The 13,466-nt window shown below is 47.4% G+C and overlaps 1 protein-coding gene across 8 annotated transcripts in view; it reads left to right on the forward strand.

Moving 5' to 3' along the window:
• The window catches only part of CLIP2 (CAP-Gly domain containing linker protein 2), a 64,716-nt gene that overhangs the window by 43,684 nt on the left and 7,566 nt on the right, over window positions 1-13,466 (forward strand). For 6 of the 8 annotated variants that reach the window (XM_077312476.1, XM_077312474.1, XM_077312472.1 and 3 more), the window contains 7 exons: window positions 571-631; window positions 2,612-2,716; window positions 8,122-9,066; window positions 10,951-11,008; window positions 11,520-11,603; window positions 12,564-12,720; window positions 13,235-13,394. In XM_077312476.1, the coding sequence (XP_077168591.1) occupies window positions 571-631; window positions 2,612-2,716; window positions 8,122-9,066; window positions 10,951-11,008; window positions 11,520-11,603; window positions 12,564-12,720; window positions 13,235-13,394 (1,570 nt within the window). Of the gene's footprint in view, window positions 1-570; window positions 632-2,611; window positions 2,717-8,121; window positions 9,067-10,950; window positions 11,009-11,519; window positions 11,604-12,563; window positions 12,721-13,234; window positions 13,395-13,466 lie in introns of those variants that run through there. The other 2 variants (XR_013226865.1, XM_077312478.1) reach the window with 2 other exon arrangements.

The raw sequence follows: 13,466 nt of genomic DNA on the forward strand, positions 1-13,466 counted from the left end.
TCCCAGGTCGATTCAGTCCCTGCCGTCTACACAGAATGTGATTTCCGTTTTGATTTTAGGTGATTTAAATTTTCCTTCTGCAGCAAGAAGGATTGATCCGGAGTGACCCTACCTTTATTAGAGTGCTTTTAATGCTCAATATTTCAAGATTCGGATTGAGAAAGCAGGCTGTTTTGAATCTGGGCTTGGCTCGGAGAACCCCTGATTGGCCAAAGCTGCTCATGTGACAAGCTTGCCTTAAAGGAGAAGGCTTATGCCTTCTGAGGCATAAGGCTTAGGCACTTTTCGGATCTACAACATTTTATTCTGAGCATAAGCCTTCATGTGCATGCACGCTTCTTCAGATCCAAGAAGTAACACCCTGAAGCAGTTTGCGTGTGTGTACAAAAACTTGTATCCAGAATAAAGCTGGGTCGATCTTAAATGTGCCACTGGACTTCCATTTTGCTCTCCTTTTGAGTTGCTTTGTGTATATATCTAAATAAACAAATATATCATAAATTCCTGGATTTAACTTTCCCTCTGGTCTCTCTTTCTCCCCTCCCCCCCCTTTGTTCGTTCCTACCACAGGAAAGTAGAAGACCTACAGTTCCGTGTGGAGGAGGAGTCCATAACAAAGGGAGACTTGGAGGTAATCTGATGCTTGTCCATTTCGTTATGCTGCTTAGCGGTTCCCTCTGGAAGGTCTACTGTCTTCTTGTTAATAGCAGACATGGGGGTGGGTTGGTTGCTTGAAATGTGTGTGTGTGGGGGGGTGTTCTTTTAGACAAAGGGAAAGGAAATTGGGTTCCAGAAGGCATTCCTGAATTGCTGTGGCCCATAAGGGATCACTTTTTAATTTGGATTCTATTTTTAAATACTTTCCTCTTTCTTATTGAAATTTGTTATTTATTTCCTCGGAAAAGCAGAGCAGCTGTACAGCCCTTTGTGACTTCGGGATCGTGTTTCCCTTCCCCACCCACAATTGTTTTGTGGTTCGTTAAAGAAAAAAGGCGAAAAGTTCTCCTTATCTGTTTTCTCGACCTTGTGCGTAACGTTTCTAAATCGCGATCCAGCCCCCCTGGGCTTGGTTCACCAGTTCTCTTTGCTGTGGTTCTTGGGGGGGGGGGGAGGTGCTCTTAAAGCAAGTGAGAATGGCCAGACCAAAAGTTTTTGCACCGTATTTATTTTCTGCACAGAATTGTCCCAAGAGGGGCTGAGCCCCACCAGTACCACCCCCTCTGTCCCATAGACTTCACTTGGCTGCCACCCCATCTCCAAGAGAGTCCCCACTCTTTGCCCGCCTGGATGAGCTCCCTTTGTCAATCGATGCCTGCAGGTGCAGAACTGGGAAGACTTAAGATGTTCCTGGTGGGGAAGGGACTTCCAACATACGATCAACTGCCGTTTCCTCTCCTGTTTTTGCGCGAGAGGCCTACTGCGCATATGCCTTTTGGAGACATGGGGCCCACACAAAGTCTGCAATGGCAGAATCGCTCCAAGAATTCTTAAGAGTGGTGCTTTAGAATGTGACATGGAGGGTGGGTGGGAAATGAGGATAGGAATGGTATCACTTCCTGTAAAACTTCTTCCCTTCTCCCATTCCTCATGCATCTTGCCTTAAAGACATCGGAGCCTGCCCTGGTCTGTTTTGAGACACGCACAGCACAAGTAGCGTGGATTAAGGAGCAGAACATCATGGGCTGTGTGTATCTATGAAGAAGGGCTTAGTTGTGTGCTGTTGTGCCCCCCTTGCCAATGCAATCCGAACTCTCTGACTTTCTATCAATGTGCCGATGTGCTGTTTCAGGGAATTAGTGTCTACTTCTGATCCGTGCAGCTCCTGCGGGTGTTGATCAGCTCTTTAGCAACAAGTAGTGGATTAACGGGTGGGAACTAACAGATGGGACTGCACTGCGTGTTCCGTGCAGGTCCCCAACATGGTCCCACGGGCACCACGGAGCTGGCCAACACCGTTCCTGGCTCCCACCAAGTGTTTTTTAGAAAGTGGGTGGGGCCAAACAAGGCTTTTCCCCACGGAGGCTTCTGATTGGCCACTGGAGTGCTTTTAAGCTTTGCAGAGGGAAAGACTGCCATTTTATCGGCAGCTGCTGCCCACGGCATCAGTTCTGTTCTCTCTCTTACTCCTTTTGCACGATGTACTTTTTAAAAATTATTCCTCTTGTCCCCTGAACTTGGTCTTCCTCTCTCTGTGTGTGGCTCCACTTCCCAGCCATTTCACGGAATCTCTGTTCTATGGGACTGGTTGTGACGGGAATACTTTTAGAAGTACACATTTTCGAAGTACACATTTTGCTTGTGAGGTGTGCATGCTTCAGTCCTTCAGTGGTGAGGACCGTAAGATAACAGTTTGCTTTAAGGGGTTTTCTGTTTGTAAGGGGTACATCATATTTGACCCGCTTTCCCTTGCCTTTCTGGACCTTATTCTCTTTTCCCCCACCTTGTGTCATGTGAACTGCCTTTCTTTTTGTCTCGTTTGATGCAGATAATGTAGTAGCTTTCTCTTGTCCTTTATCCCCTTGTCTTCTGCTCTCTCTCTCTCTCTCTCTGTCTTCTTCCCCCTTCTTCCTCTTTACATTGGCTGGTTCTTTTCTTCCCGGTGCGCGACCAGACTCAGACCCAGATGGAGCATGCCCGAATACGGGAGCTCGAGCAGAGCCTCCTGTTTGAGAAGACCCAGGCCGCAAAGCTTCTCAAAGAGTTGGAGGACGCCAGGGTAAATCCATCCCTTCCCCGCTCCATCCCGCCCCACGCTAGCCAAAGCCCGCAGATCTGATTGCTTGCCGGCTGCATTGACAACACCTTTCTGCATTCTGCTTTCATTTGAGCCGCCATGATTCCATCCTGCTCTTTGCTTTGCGATGCCCTCACTTCCGGGAGGGGCTGACCCCTTGCAGGTTTTGCCTCCTCGGTGATCCTGTAGCAGCTTTGCTTCCTTCTGGCTTCTCTTCCCAAGCCAGGGGCAGACTGGGAAGCTCAAACAGCCCAGGGGAGGAGCGAGCCAAGCTGAGCTGTGCCTCAAGCCGACACTGCGGGGGCCACTCCGTTAAGACCCTGCAAGCAGGGCCTCTGATGCTTCTCAGCTCATCCACAGTGTCTTCCTGCAGTGGGAACCATATAGGAGGAAGCTGTTGGTGAGCCAGCATCAGCCATCATTGCCGTGAAAGGGACGTGACCCAAGCGGCCACCGTAGAACTGGCATTTGGCTCTGCTTGCCGCTGGTACCCCCAGTGGCCCTCCAGGGGGAAGGGCATGCTGGGAAATTTCCCAGGCTGTGACGTGGCCAGTCCGCCCCTGTCTCCCAGCTTCTCATGCCACACGAAACCATTTGAGCTGGAGTTCACATGCCATCTGCCATCCCAGTTTAACCCCTTGATAATAACCACCCCCCTGACTTCCAGGTGGCCGCTTACCCTGTGCCAGGCAGGCGGGCAACTCCTGTGTAAGTGAAGATGTCGGTGCTGTCCCATACAAGGGCGCAAGGAAGGATGTATTATTTCTTTACTAGAATTACTTTAGTTACCAGTTGCAGTTTATTGATCAGTGATGCAGCCATCCATGACCAAATCTCATTAGGCAACACTCCCCCCCCCCCAAATGCAACAAGCACCACTAAGACAACAAAGGTTAAAACTTACCCCAGCTGTGAGAACCAATGGGATGAAATTAATGCAAAAGAAATTCCATCTAAATATCTGGAAGAAGTTTCTGACAGTCAGAGCGGTTTCTCAGTGGAACAGGAGGTGGTGGGTTCTCCATCTTTGGAAATTTTTAAACAGAGTCTGGACAGCCATCTGATTCTGTGAAGGCTCAAGGGGGTGGCAGGTTACAGTGGATGAGCGGTAGGGCTGTGAGTGTCCTGCATAGTACAGGGGGTTGGACTAGATGACCCAGGAGGACCCTTCTAACTCTATGATTCTAGGATTTTAATTCCCTTTCTTCAAATAAGCAGACAACACCAGATTTTCTGAGTTTTCATAAATACTTATTTCCCCATGTTCAAAATGAGTCTTTCTTTTGAGGGTCTTTTTTGTTTTGTTTTTTGTGGAGGTGGCAAGAAGTGCTCTTAATCTGCTTTGAACTGACCCGGTTTGAATTTCTTTTTAGCTTTGCAAAAGGGCCACGTTTTCTTCTTAAACGGCTTAACTTCTCAAATGTTTGGGGCTTGGATCTTAAGGCGCCGTTAGCGCTTGTACCTTGGCATGAGCAGAAGGCTGGGTTTGTATTCCTGCAGAAGTGGCAAACTGCAGCCTTTTTACCCCGCTTGGGCATTAATATCATGGGCAGTAATCTAACTACTTGCCCATCTTGACTTTGAGCTGTCAGCACCATTGGGCAAAGTGGCAGAATGACTGGAGCGACATACAAACCTTGGTGCTGTGGCCATGAGTGGGGGCCATTAATCTGGGGAATGGGGTTTGATTCCTCCCTCCTCCTCCGCATGGGCTGTCCTTGGGCTAGTCACAGGACAGCCTTCGGCTAGTCACCTTGGCTAGTTACAGTTTTCTCAGAGCTCTTTCAGCCCCACCTTCCTCACAGGGTGCCGTTGTGGGGAGAGGAAGGGAAGGCAATTGGAGGAAGCTGCTTTGAGACTCCAGGTAGTAAAAAGCAGGCTACAAAAAAACAGCTCTTTTTCTCTTTTTCCTCCTTTGTTCTGGCACTCCACAAAAGGTTCAAATCCAAGTATGTTTTATAGAGATCCGCACCCCAGTTGCTTTTTGTCTTTAAAATCTTGCATTTGAATATGGGTTTAATATCTCTATTTTTTAATTCAATTATCCTCACTGGAAAGCATGTCTTGGTTGAGAGGTAGGCTAGAAAAATACCTATTGTTAATAGATACAACAGAAATAATAATAATAATAATAATAATAATAATAATAATAATAATAATAATAGCAGTATCCAAATGAAAAGCTTTTCAGAAATCGTGGGGGCACCAATAATTTTTTAAACCATCTTAAACAAAAGTTGCTAATATGTAAACCAAAAACCTGTAGCCTGAAATTTAACAGAGAGGGCATCAGTGGTGGGAGGGGATCACACAGATGAGATGCCACCCCAAAAACGGTCCTGTCGGATACGGCCACCCACCTCCCCTGTTGAGAGGGGTCCTGATGCTGACCTTATTACTGGGCTAGGCTGATAAGAGACAAGACAGTCCTTTAAAAGATCCCCCCCTGCATCTGCACCCAGTCAGACAGCTGACAAACCAGTCAGGTGGTAGAATTCTCCTGCAAACTTACAAACACCTGGTTAATTGCCACTTGGTCAATCTAGGTCTGATCATTATCACTGCCGAATTCTCAGGCACCTGAAGAATTCCGCATCAGAACCAAATTCCATAATTCTGGGTCTAGAGAGTCATGATGCTGACGGAAGAGAATATCCAAAGGGTGGAGGGGGGTGGTAAGGTGTGAGATACCACAAGATCCTTGCATCTCCTGAACTCTACTTGGAAGGGGCAATGTCCCCTTTACCCCCACTGCTATACTGTGGAGTCATCTGAAGGGCCCAGTCCACAGCAGGCGGAGTAGAGATCTCCTAACCTGGTTTCAGACCCACAGCGGCTAGACCTAGATATTCTTGGAATTTGGTCTCTGTGCCACGGTACGTGGACTCCCATCATTACATCTGATGCTCCGTCTCATGCATTTGGTGCACGCTGTGGCAGATCGCAGGTGGCCTTGGAGACCACTTTATTGTCAAACAGAGATACCTGTAAAAGGCCGAACAATTAAGAATTGGGGGGAGAGTCCTAATTCTGGAAGAGCGTTGAATGGAATGAATGGAAGAAAGACACCGTAATGTTTCTGAGGGGCTAGATTTCAGGGATTTGGAAAGTGTGGCTGTTTGTAATCCCTTTTCTAGACGTAAATCTCATGGAATACCACATGTCATGTAGCCTGGGCGTCTGTGGAAGTATTTATGTGACCTCCAGGGTGCCTTTTATGGTGTCACGTATGTTGCTGTGGAAGAGACCTGTGAACATCTTGCAACTCACGATCCCAATTCTTGTCGACTTGCGGATTCTACGCTGGTTGCTCCCGAAAGTCGTTGTCCTGATGTGTGAAGCTTCTTCCCTTTTCACTGCGCAAGTCTGCATCCCGGAAATGCTGACTCCCTCAAAAGTTGCGTTCCTAGCCCTGTTTTGGATATAGAACGGCTTTGTGACTTGTGGAAGCATAGATGGATTTTTTTGCCCCTGCAGTTGGCCAGGTCTATTCACTTGTGCTTAAAATAAAAGCCCACCAACTGGATGTATTCTGAATTAATTGTGAAAAGGGGACAAATGAGATGGCTACCAGAAGACAAGCCCATGTCCTCTTTGAGCTTGCAGTCTGAACTGGTATGTCCTTATTGTCAAGAAATCTGACTCGATTTGGGATGGGAAGGCGCCCTTGCAGTGGGTACGAGCTGCGTGAACACAGGAAGGAATTGATCTCCTTCATCCCCCAGCTCATAAGAATTGTTACTCTAGGGACTGGGCTGGGAGATATTGTCTGCACTCAGGCCTCGGAGCCCCCTTCAGGCAGCAAAGAGAATAGCAGTATACAACATCCCCCTCCTGTGATAGGCGGACAGTATGAACCTTCTGGATTGGCTGGGCCTGTTATAAATGGCGTCTGGGCCTTCTGCCCATGCCCGATCCGTGGGGCAAAGCTTTCTGCTGGCTGCAGCCGGGGCCCCTTCCTCTTGCTTTTCCCTGCAGCTTCCATTCTATGGATGGATTTCTTCTAACGTCTTGGCTTGGAGAGTCCATGTGTTCTGTATAGGTGTAGCTGTCCATGGTCCTGGCTGGAGCCGGAAAGTAGGAATGCTATGCTACAACAAGAGGCCACGGGTTCTGCAGGGTAGCCCGGTCGTGCAGGTGTGGCAAGAGGCAAACTGCAGCTTTCCTTATTCTCCGTGATGACGGCCAGGTCTCTCGACTCTTGAGTAGGTCTGATGACAAAGGCTCGGCCTGCCTTCTTTTTGAGACAGCCAGTCTTGGCCAAGCTTCCTGCATTGAAATGCCCCCCTCCCCTCCCCGTGCCTTCCATTTTTCCTTCCCATAATTTGCAAGCTAAACCCACATACCTCATAAGCTCTCCAGATGCTTCCAAGCCCATCATTAATCACAGCCAACAATCTGCTTTTCCATCAAGCATCCTCTCCCATTTTTATTACTTTTCAAAACTTTGCTAACGATTCCATGGGATTGCTTTTCCCCCCAAGGGCTTTTTACACCAGGGTAAACCACGGGACTGGAGGGGACTGGTGACGCTGAAGTCAATGAGCAACAACCCCTGTGCATCATGTGCAATAACGTCATTTTACAGACAGGGAAAGCGCGGCCGAGACGGAGGGATTTGCTGAAGGCAATGCAGCAAGATGGTAATTTGGCAAGATTCCCACTCCTAAATGGCAAGTCCAGCTGCCTCTGCTGGCCCACGGTACACAGAGCAGATTCCTAGCCAGATTTCGAGGTCCATCCCTCCAACATTACCCTGGTGCAAAAATAGATTTATATATCATTTCAAAGGGATGTCATGTTTGCATTACTAATATTCTTGAAAGCTGTCTTCTGTTAGAACCCTTCCAGGGCTTAACCCCAGAACAGACTCCTCCTCTGAGGGATAACAAGAAGAGAACTGCCAGGGATGAAGACCTGAGGGTTCTGGAAGCATCAGAGAAGGGTCTTCTGGGCCCACAGGTGTTCATCAGGGCTGGTCCCAGATTCTTCTTCTTTCCTGAAAGCGCCATGTGAGAAATATTCTCCTTCAAGCGCTGAGTCTGTTTCCAGGGCCAGCCCTTGGAGGGTCTTGACATCTTGCTTCTGCTAAGGGGCATTTCACACATTATGCAACAGCGAACCCAGGTTTGCTATGGAGTGGATGCCAGGGACGGTATCATTTCCAATTCCTTAGCAAACATACCCTTCTGAGCCTCCTCTTTTCAAATGCTTCTGTGCTTGTACTTCACGTGCGTAGGTATATGCTTAAAATATCTTGGTACCTTAAAAAAAAGAAAACAAATGCATAATGTGTGAAGAGGCCCAGGGGAATGGTAAAGCATGGCAAAGCGAGCGCTGATTTTTCTTTTCTGTGTCATGTGTGTTTTCATTGTAAACTGTTTTAGCTGACCACGGTAGCTGAGCAATCCAGAATCCTCCATCTAGAGGAAGAACTGAACTTAAGGAAGAGTGAAGTGGAGGAACTGAGGGAGTGCCTCAAGAACTCCCACCGACCGGACTCTCCAGACCATAGTCTTGGCCTGCAGACAGAAGCCCTTCGCTTGAGAGACCAGCTCCTTTCGGCGAACAAAGAGCACCAGAAAGAGAGTGTCCAGCTGAAGGAGAAGTATGAGAAAACACTGAAGAAACACCAACAGGAGGTGGAGAGACTGAAAGCGCTCAACGAGAAATACTCTCAGGAAATCGTTGACCTCAAGCAGAAAGTTCAGCAAGCCACCAACGAGAATATGGGCTTGATGGACAACTGGAAGTCCAAACTGGACACTTTAGCATCTGACCACCAGAAGTCCCTGGAGGATCTCAAGGCGACCCTCAACACAGGTCCCGACTCCCAGCAGAAGGAGATTGTGGAGCTGAAGGCCATCGTGGAGAGCATCAAAATGGAGCACCAGTTGGAAGTGGAGAATCTCAAAGCCAAGCATGACATCGAGACGGCGGTCCACATTAAAGAAAAGGAGAGCCTGAAGCGGAAGCTGGAAGAAGCCAAGGATGAGCTTGAGGAAAGCAACAACAACTGGAAGATGCAGCTGGAAACCAAAGCCAGCCAGCACCTCCTTGAGCTGCAGGACCTGAAGGAGAAGTGGCGGGAGGCAGATTTCCGAGTGCACGAACTGGAGAAGTTGCACGGGGAGTACAAGGATCAAGCGCAAGCCATCAATTTCTTGAAAGAGCAGATCTCTCTGGCTGAGAAAAAAATGCTGGACTATGAGGCGTTGCAGAAAACCGAAGCCCAGGGCAAACAGGAGATCCAGCTGCTGCAGGAGAAAGTCCTTGTGTTGGAGAACAAATTGCAGTCCACAGAGAGCCTCCACCCTTCTCAACATGCAAACGTAAGACTTGAGGTTTAATTGGCCTTGGTTCCATTTTGACAGTTGGCTTTTTGACATGCCACTTTCATGACTTCTTTTTTTTTTTTAACAACAACAACTCTTGGAGGTATTTGCCTAGGAATAAGCCACCCAAAAGACAAATAAACGGGTTCTAGATCAAATCCAGCCTGGATTCTCCCTAGAATCTAGAATGAATAAACCAAGGTTCTCGTACTTTGGTCACATCCCAAGAAGACCAGACTCTCTGGAAAAGACAATAACACTGCAAGGCAGCAGGAAAAGAGGAAGATTTAACATGAGATGGACGGAGTCAATCGGGGAAGCCGCAGCCCTCAGTTGCATGGCCTGAGCAAGGCTGTTCAGGACCTCCCAAATATCCTATCATGAATTCGTAGGGTTGCCATAAGTTGGAAATAACTTGATGGCACATAACACATGCAAGCTGGCAACCTTATGCATGCTTACCGTAGAAAACAGCAGAAAGCTTATTTGTTTCCCTTTCTTGGCCTATCATCCGAGTGGCGTAGACCACACCTAGAATTTCCACAGACCCAAGGAAGGGGGTGGTTTTTGCTGATTCCCTTTCCCCACAGGAGCCCTCCCTGAGGCTAATCCTGAGGGCATTTTGGAGGGTAGGAGAAAGGGACTGGCCGATGTCACTGACCCAATTTCAGGCAAGATCTGCGCTAAGGAGACAATAAAAACAGAAGCACCAAATACCTTTGGCCATCAGAAGGTAGTGGTAAAAGAAGAAGTAGCAAATGAAAAGCAGAAATAAAATATAAAATAAAATAAGTAACCTCCCAACAGGGAAAACCAAATGGGGGGGGGGGGAGGCAGGAGAAGCAGCCCTTTCTAACTTGGCTGCGTTTCTCCTTGCCTCTCCCCAAGGTGCGTAAACAATGTCGACTTTCCCCCGGGGCTGTCACAGCATGCTGCGAGGGAAGTGGAGAGGAGAGAGCGACCTGCCCCGAGCTCACCCGACAAACTTTATGGCAGAGTGCAAAATCCAGGCCAGGTCTCCCAGATCTTGATTTGACATGACACTTGCCTAATCGAGCAGGGTCTTGCAAAATGGCAACTCCCCTAAAGCCCTTTGTCGAAGGCCTTTATGTCAAAATGGCCTCGGGCGCATGGACCTAACCAGACCTGGACATTTATGTACATTGGCTGGTGAATGAGCAGAATTCCTCTACTGCAGCCTGTCTCAACTTCTTTCCCATTGAGAAACCCCTGAAACATTTTTCAGGCTTCAAGAAACCTCAGAAGTGGTGCAATCCTGCAGAGCTGTGGACACACCCACCTGGGGGACCCTCCCCTCGCCACCCCCTCCAGGCCCATCATTGGCCATTAGGGGAGGGGGGGTCGACATGACCATATAGGGTCATATTATTTGATAAACGTTTAACAAATTTGAAAAATATATACAAAATTAGTTAACTCCCCACCATTCAGGAAACCCTTCCCAGGCTGTCAAGAAAGCCCAGGGTTTCACAAAACCTTGGTTGAGAAAACCACCTCTGCTGGGTCAGGACAGAGGTGCTAATCTCTCCCCAAATAATAGTTGTTGTTGTTGTTATGTGCGAAGTCGTGTCCGACCCATCGCGACCCCATGGACAATGATCCTCCAGGCCTTCCTGTCCTCAAATAATACTATATGCTGCATTTTAAGCATCACCTGTGCAGATGCTGAATTCCTGTGCACTCTGCTGGAAACCAGCTTGGGCTGAAAAGAAGGGCAAAAATATTTGAAATCTGTAAAATAATCCTACACGGCTCAGTGGAAACAGAATGAGTTTAATGCACGTTTTCTCTTTTCCTTTGCGCTGACTGTGACAATTATAACATTTGGTGTGTATGTGGTGTTTCTTCTGTTCGCTGCAGATGATCGAGACAAATGACATTTCAGAAGAAAAGATCAAGATGAAGCAGACGATGGAAGGTAACCTTGTGGGGCGGGGGGACCTTATCTGGACAACATCACACTTCTCTTCTGTTTGTTAGTTTGTTAATATATTGATTGTACTTACATTTCCCATCACTGAACAATTCACAACAGTTCACAAAACAGAAGAAAAATAAAATGCACCACACTCAAGAAAACATGAATAATACATACGAGAATATAGATACCCCCCCAAAAAACCCCAATCAGTCAATTCAATTCCGCCAACAAAAGAGACCAATTTGAGAACCAGATCCTCCTAACTCAGCTGCTACTTATCCAATATTCAAATATATTTTAAGGTTGCAGTCAAATATTCAGAGATATCTTAAAACGCTTCTGTGGTTTATATCTCTTCCTGTATTCCAAAAATGGGAGCCATGCTTCAGCTAATAATGCTTGATACTTACTTTCCCCTTTGCAGATCTTCTTATATATTTTTCATCCATTAATACCACATGCCACATTTTAGGTGCCCATTCATCTATGCCTTCTCCTTCTCTTTTAGATCTCCAGGACAGGTTGAGCAAAAAGGACAAAGAGGTCTCATCACTCTTCTCCCAGACGGACACTTTAAGGGCCCAAGTAAGTGGTAAGTTTCCTTAGACTCGTGTTGGGCAGGATGACACATTGTTGCTGCAGTCCTGTCTGGAGCCACACCCATCACAGGCCTAGTTGTTAGGGGTTCCCTTGTGTCCAGGTTGTACCAGTTTAGACTGTGAGATGAAGTTTGCATGATTCGGGGGTGGTGTGAAGGACATTTTACAATATCCTGAACATGGAAACCTAGTGTGTCAAGAAGAAGATGTTCTCCTCCTCTCCTTGACACAGTTTCATTCATTCATTCATTCATTCATTCATTCATTCATTCATTCATTCATTCATTCATTCATTCATTCATTCATTCATTCAATTTCTGTGCTGCCTCCCAGCGGACTGGCTCAAGGCAGCTGCAGAAGCTGCATTATGGAACTGCATTTAGTGGTAGGACAAGTTTAGGGTAGCAATTTTGATCCAGGTGGAGATTTAGGGGCACTCCTCTGTGTTGATTAGGTAGCTAATCTATTGATTCGATATCCCTCTCAACCCCCCCCCCTCAAATTCTGCTATTTGCTTTGGGCTTTTTCTGAATTCTTCTTTTCCTTGCTTCTGGGTTCCTATTGCTTCAGGGTTTCCCTCCTGTTCCATGCATGCTTGCCTCCCTCTAGTGGTCGATTCAATATTACACGTTCATGTCTGGCATAGAAACCTGCAGTTTAAATCAGCATGGAGATTGCAAGTGACCTCCAGGTTACAAAATCAGTTCCTTTGGAGAAAATGGCTTCTTTGGAAGGTGGCCTCTATGACATTGTACCTCCCCAGGTCCTGCCCCTCCCAGGCTCTACCCCCCCCCCAAATCCCCAGTAATTTACAAGCTTAGAACTGCTTGTCATGTCATCTGCTTGACTTGTCATCTGAAAGCAGCCCAAACTTGGCTGCCTCCTACCTTCCTCCCTCAGAAGAACAAGATTATGCTTTATCTTGCATTTCCTTTCTTTGTTCTCTCCACCAGCGCTGGAGAATCGGTGTAAAAGTGCTGAGAAGAAGGCAGACAGTCTCTTGAAAGAGAAGAAGAGGCTGGAATCAGAACTGGAAACTGTCTCCAAGAAAACCCACGATGCTTCTGGGCAGCTGGTCCTGATCAGCCAGGAGCTACTCAAAAAAGAAAGGTCAGTTTTGTCAACCTCTGCCTCCTGCACAATGCAGGAAATGACCACAACAGCACCTGCACAGTCCCTTCTGCTCACCCACTCACAATCTGCCTATGTTAATAGAATCAGCATTTCTGCCAGATGACTCTCTAGCCCCTGCTTAAAAACTTCCAAAGAATGAGAGCCCACCACCTTCCGAGGAAACCTGTTCCACTGAGGAACCACTCTAACTGTCAGGAACTTCTTCCGGATGCTAAGCTGAAAATTCTTTTGAATTAATTTCATCCCATTGGTTCTGATCCGACCCTCTGGGGCAACAGAAAACAACTCTGTCCATCCTCTATGGGACAGCCCTTCAAAAACTTGAAGATGACTATCCTATCACCTCTTAGTCGCCTTCTCTCCAGGCTAAACAGACCAAGCTCCCTCAACCTTTCCTCATACATCTTGGTCTCCATACCCCTCACCATTTTGTTGCCCTCCTCTGGACACACTCCATCTTGTCTGCCTCCTTTCTTTGCCCTTCGTTTAGAAGCCTCAACGAACTGCGCTCTCTGCTCTTGGAAGCCAACCGACATTCGCCTGGGCCCGAGCGGGACTTGAGCCGTGAGGTACATAAAGCGGAATGGCGGCTGAAGGAACAGAAGCTTAAAGATGACATCAAAGGCCTGAGGGAGAAGCTGATTATTCTGGTGAGTTCCGGGCCAGTGAGGGATTCAGGGTGTCTCAGTTGGGGTTGAACAGCCCTGTCCTGTATCAATGTG

Source organism: Paroedura picta, chromosome 15, assembly GCF_049243985.1.
Source record: "Paroedura picta isolate Pp20150507F chromosome 15, Ppicta_v3.0, whole genome shotgun sequence".
Taxonomy (NCBI): Eukaryota; Metazoa; Chordata; class Lepidosauria; order Squamata; family Gekkonidae; genus Paroedura; species Paroedura picta.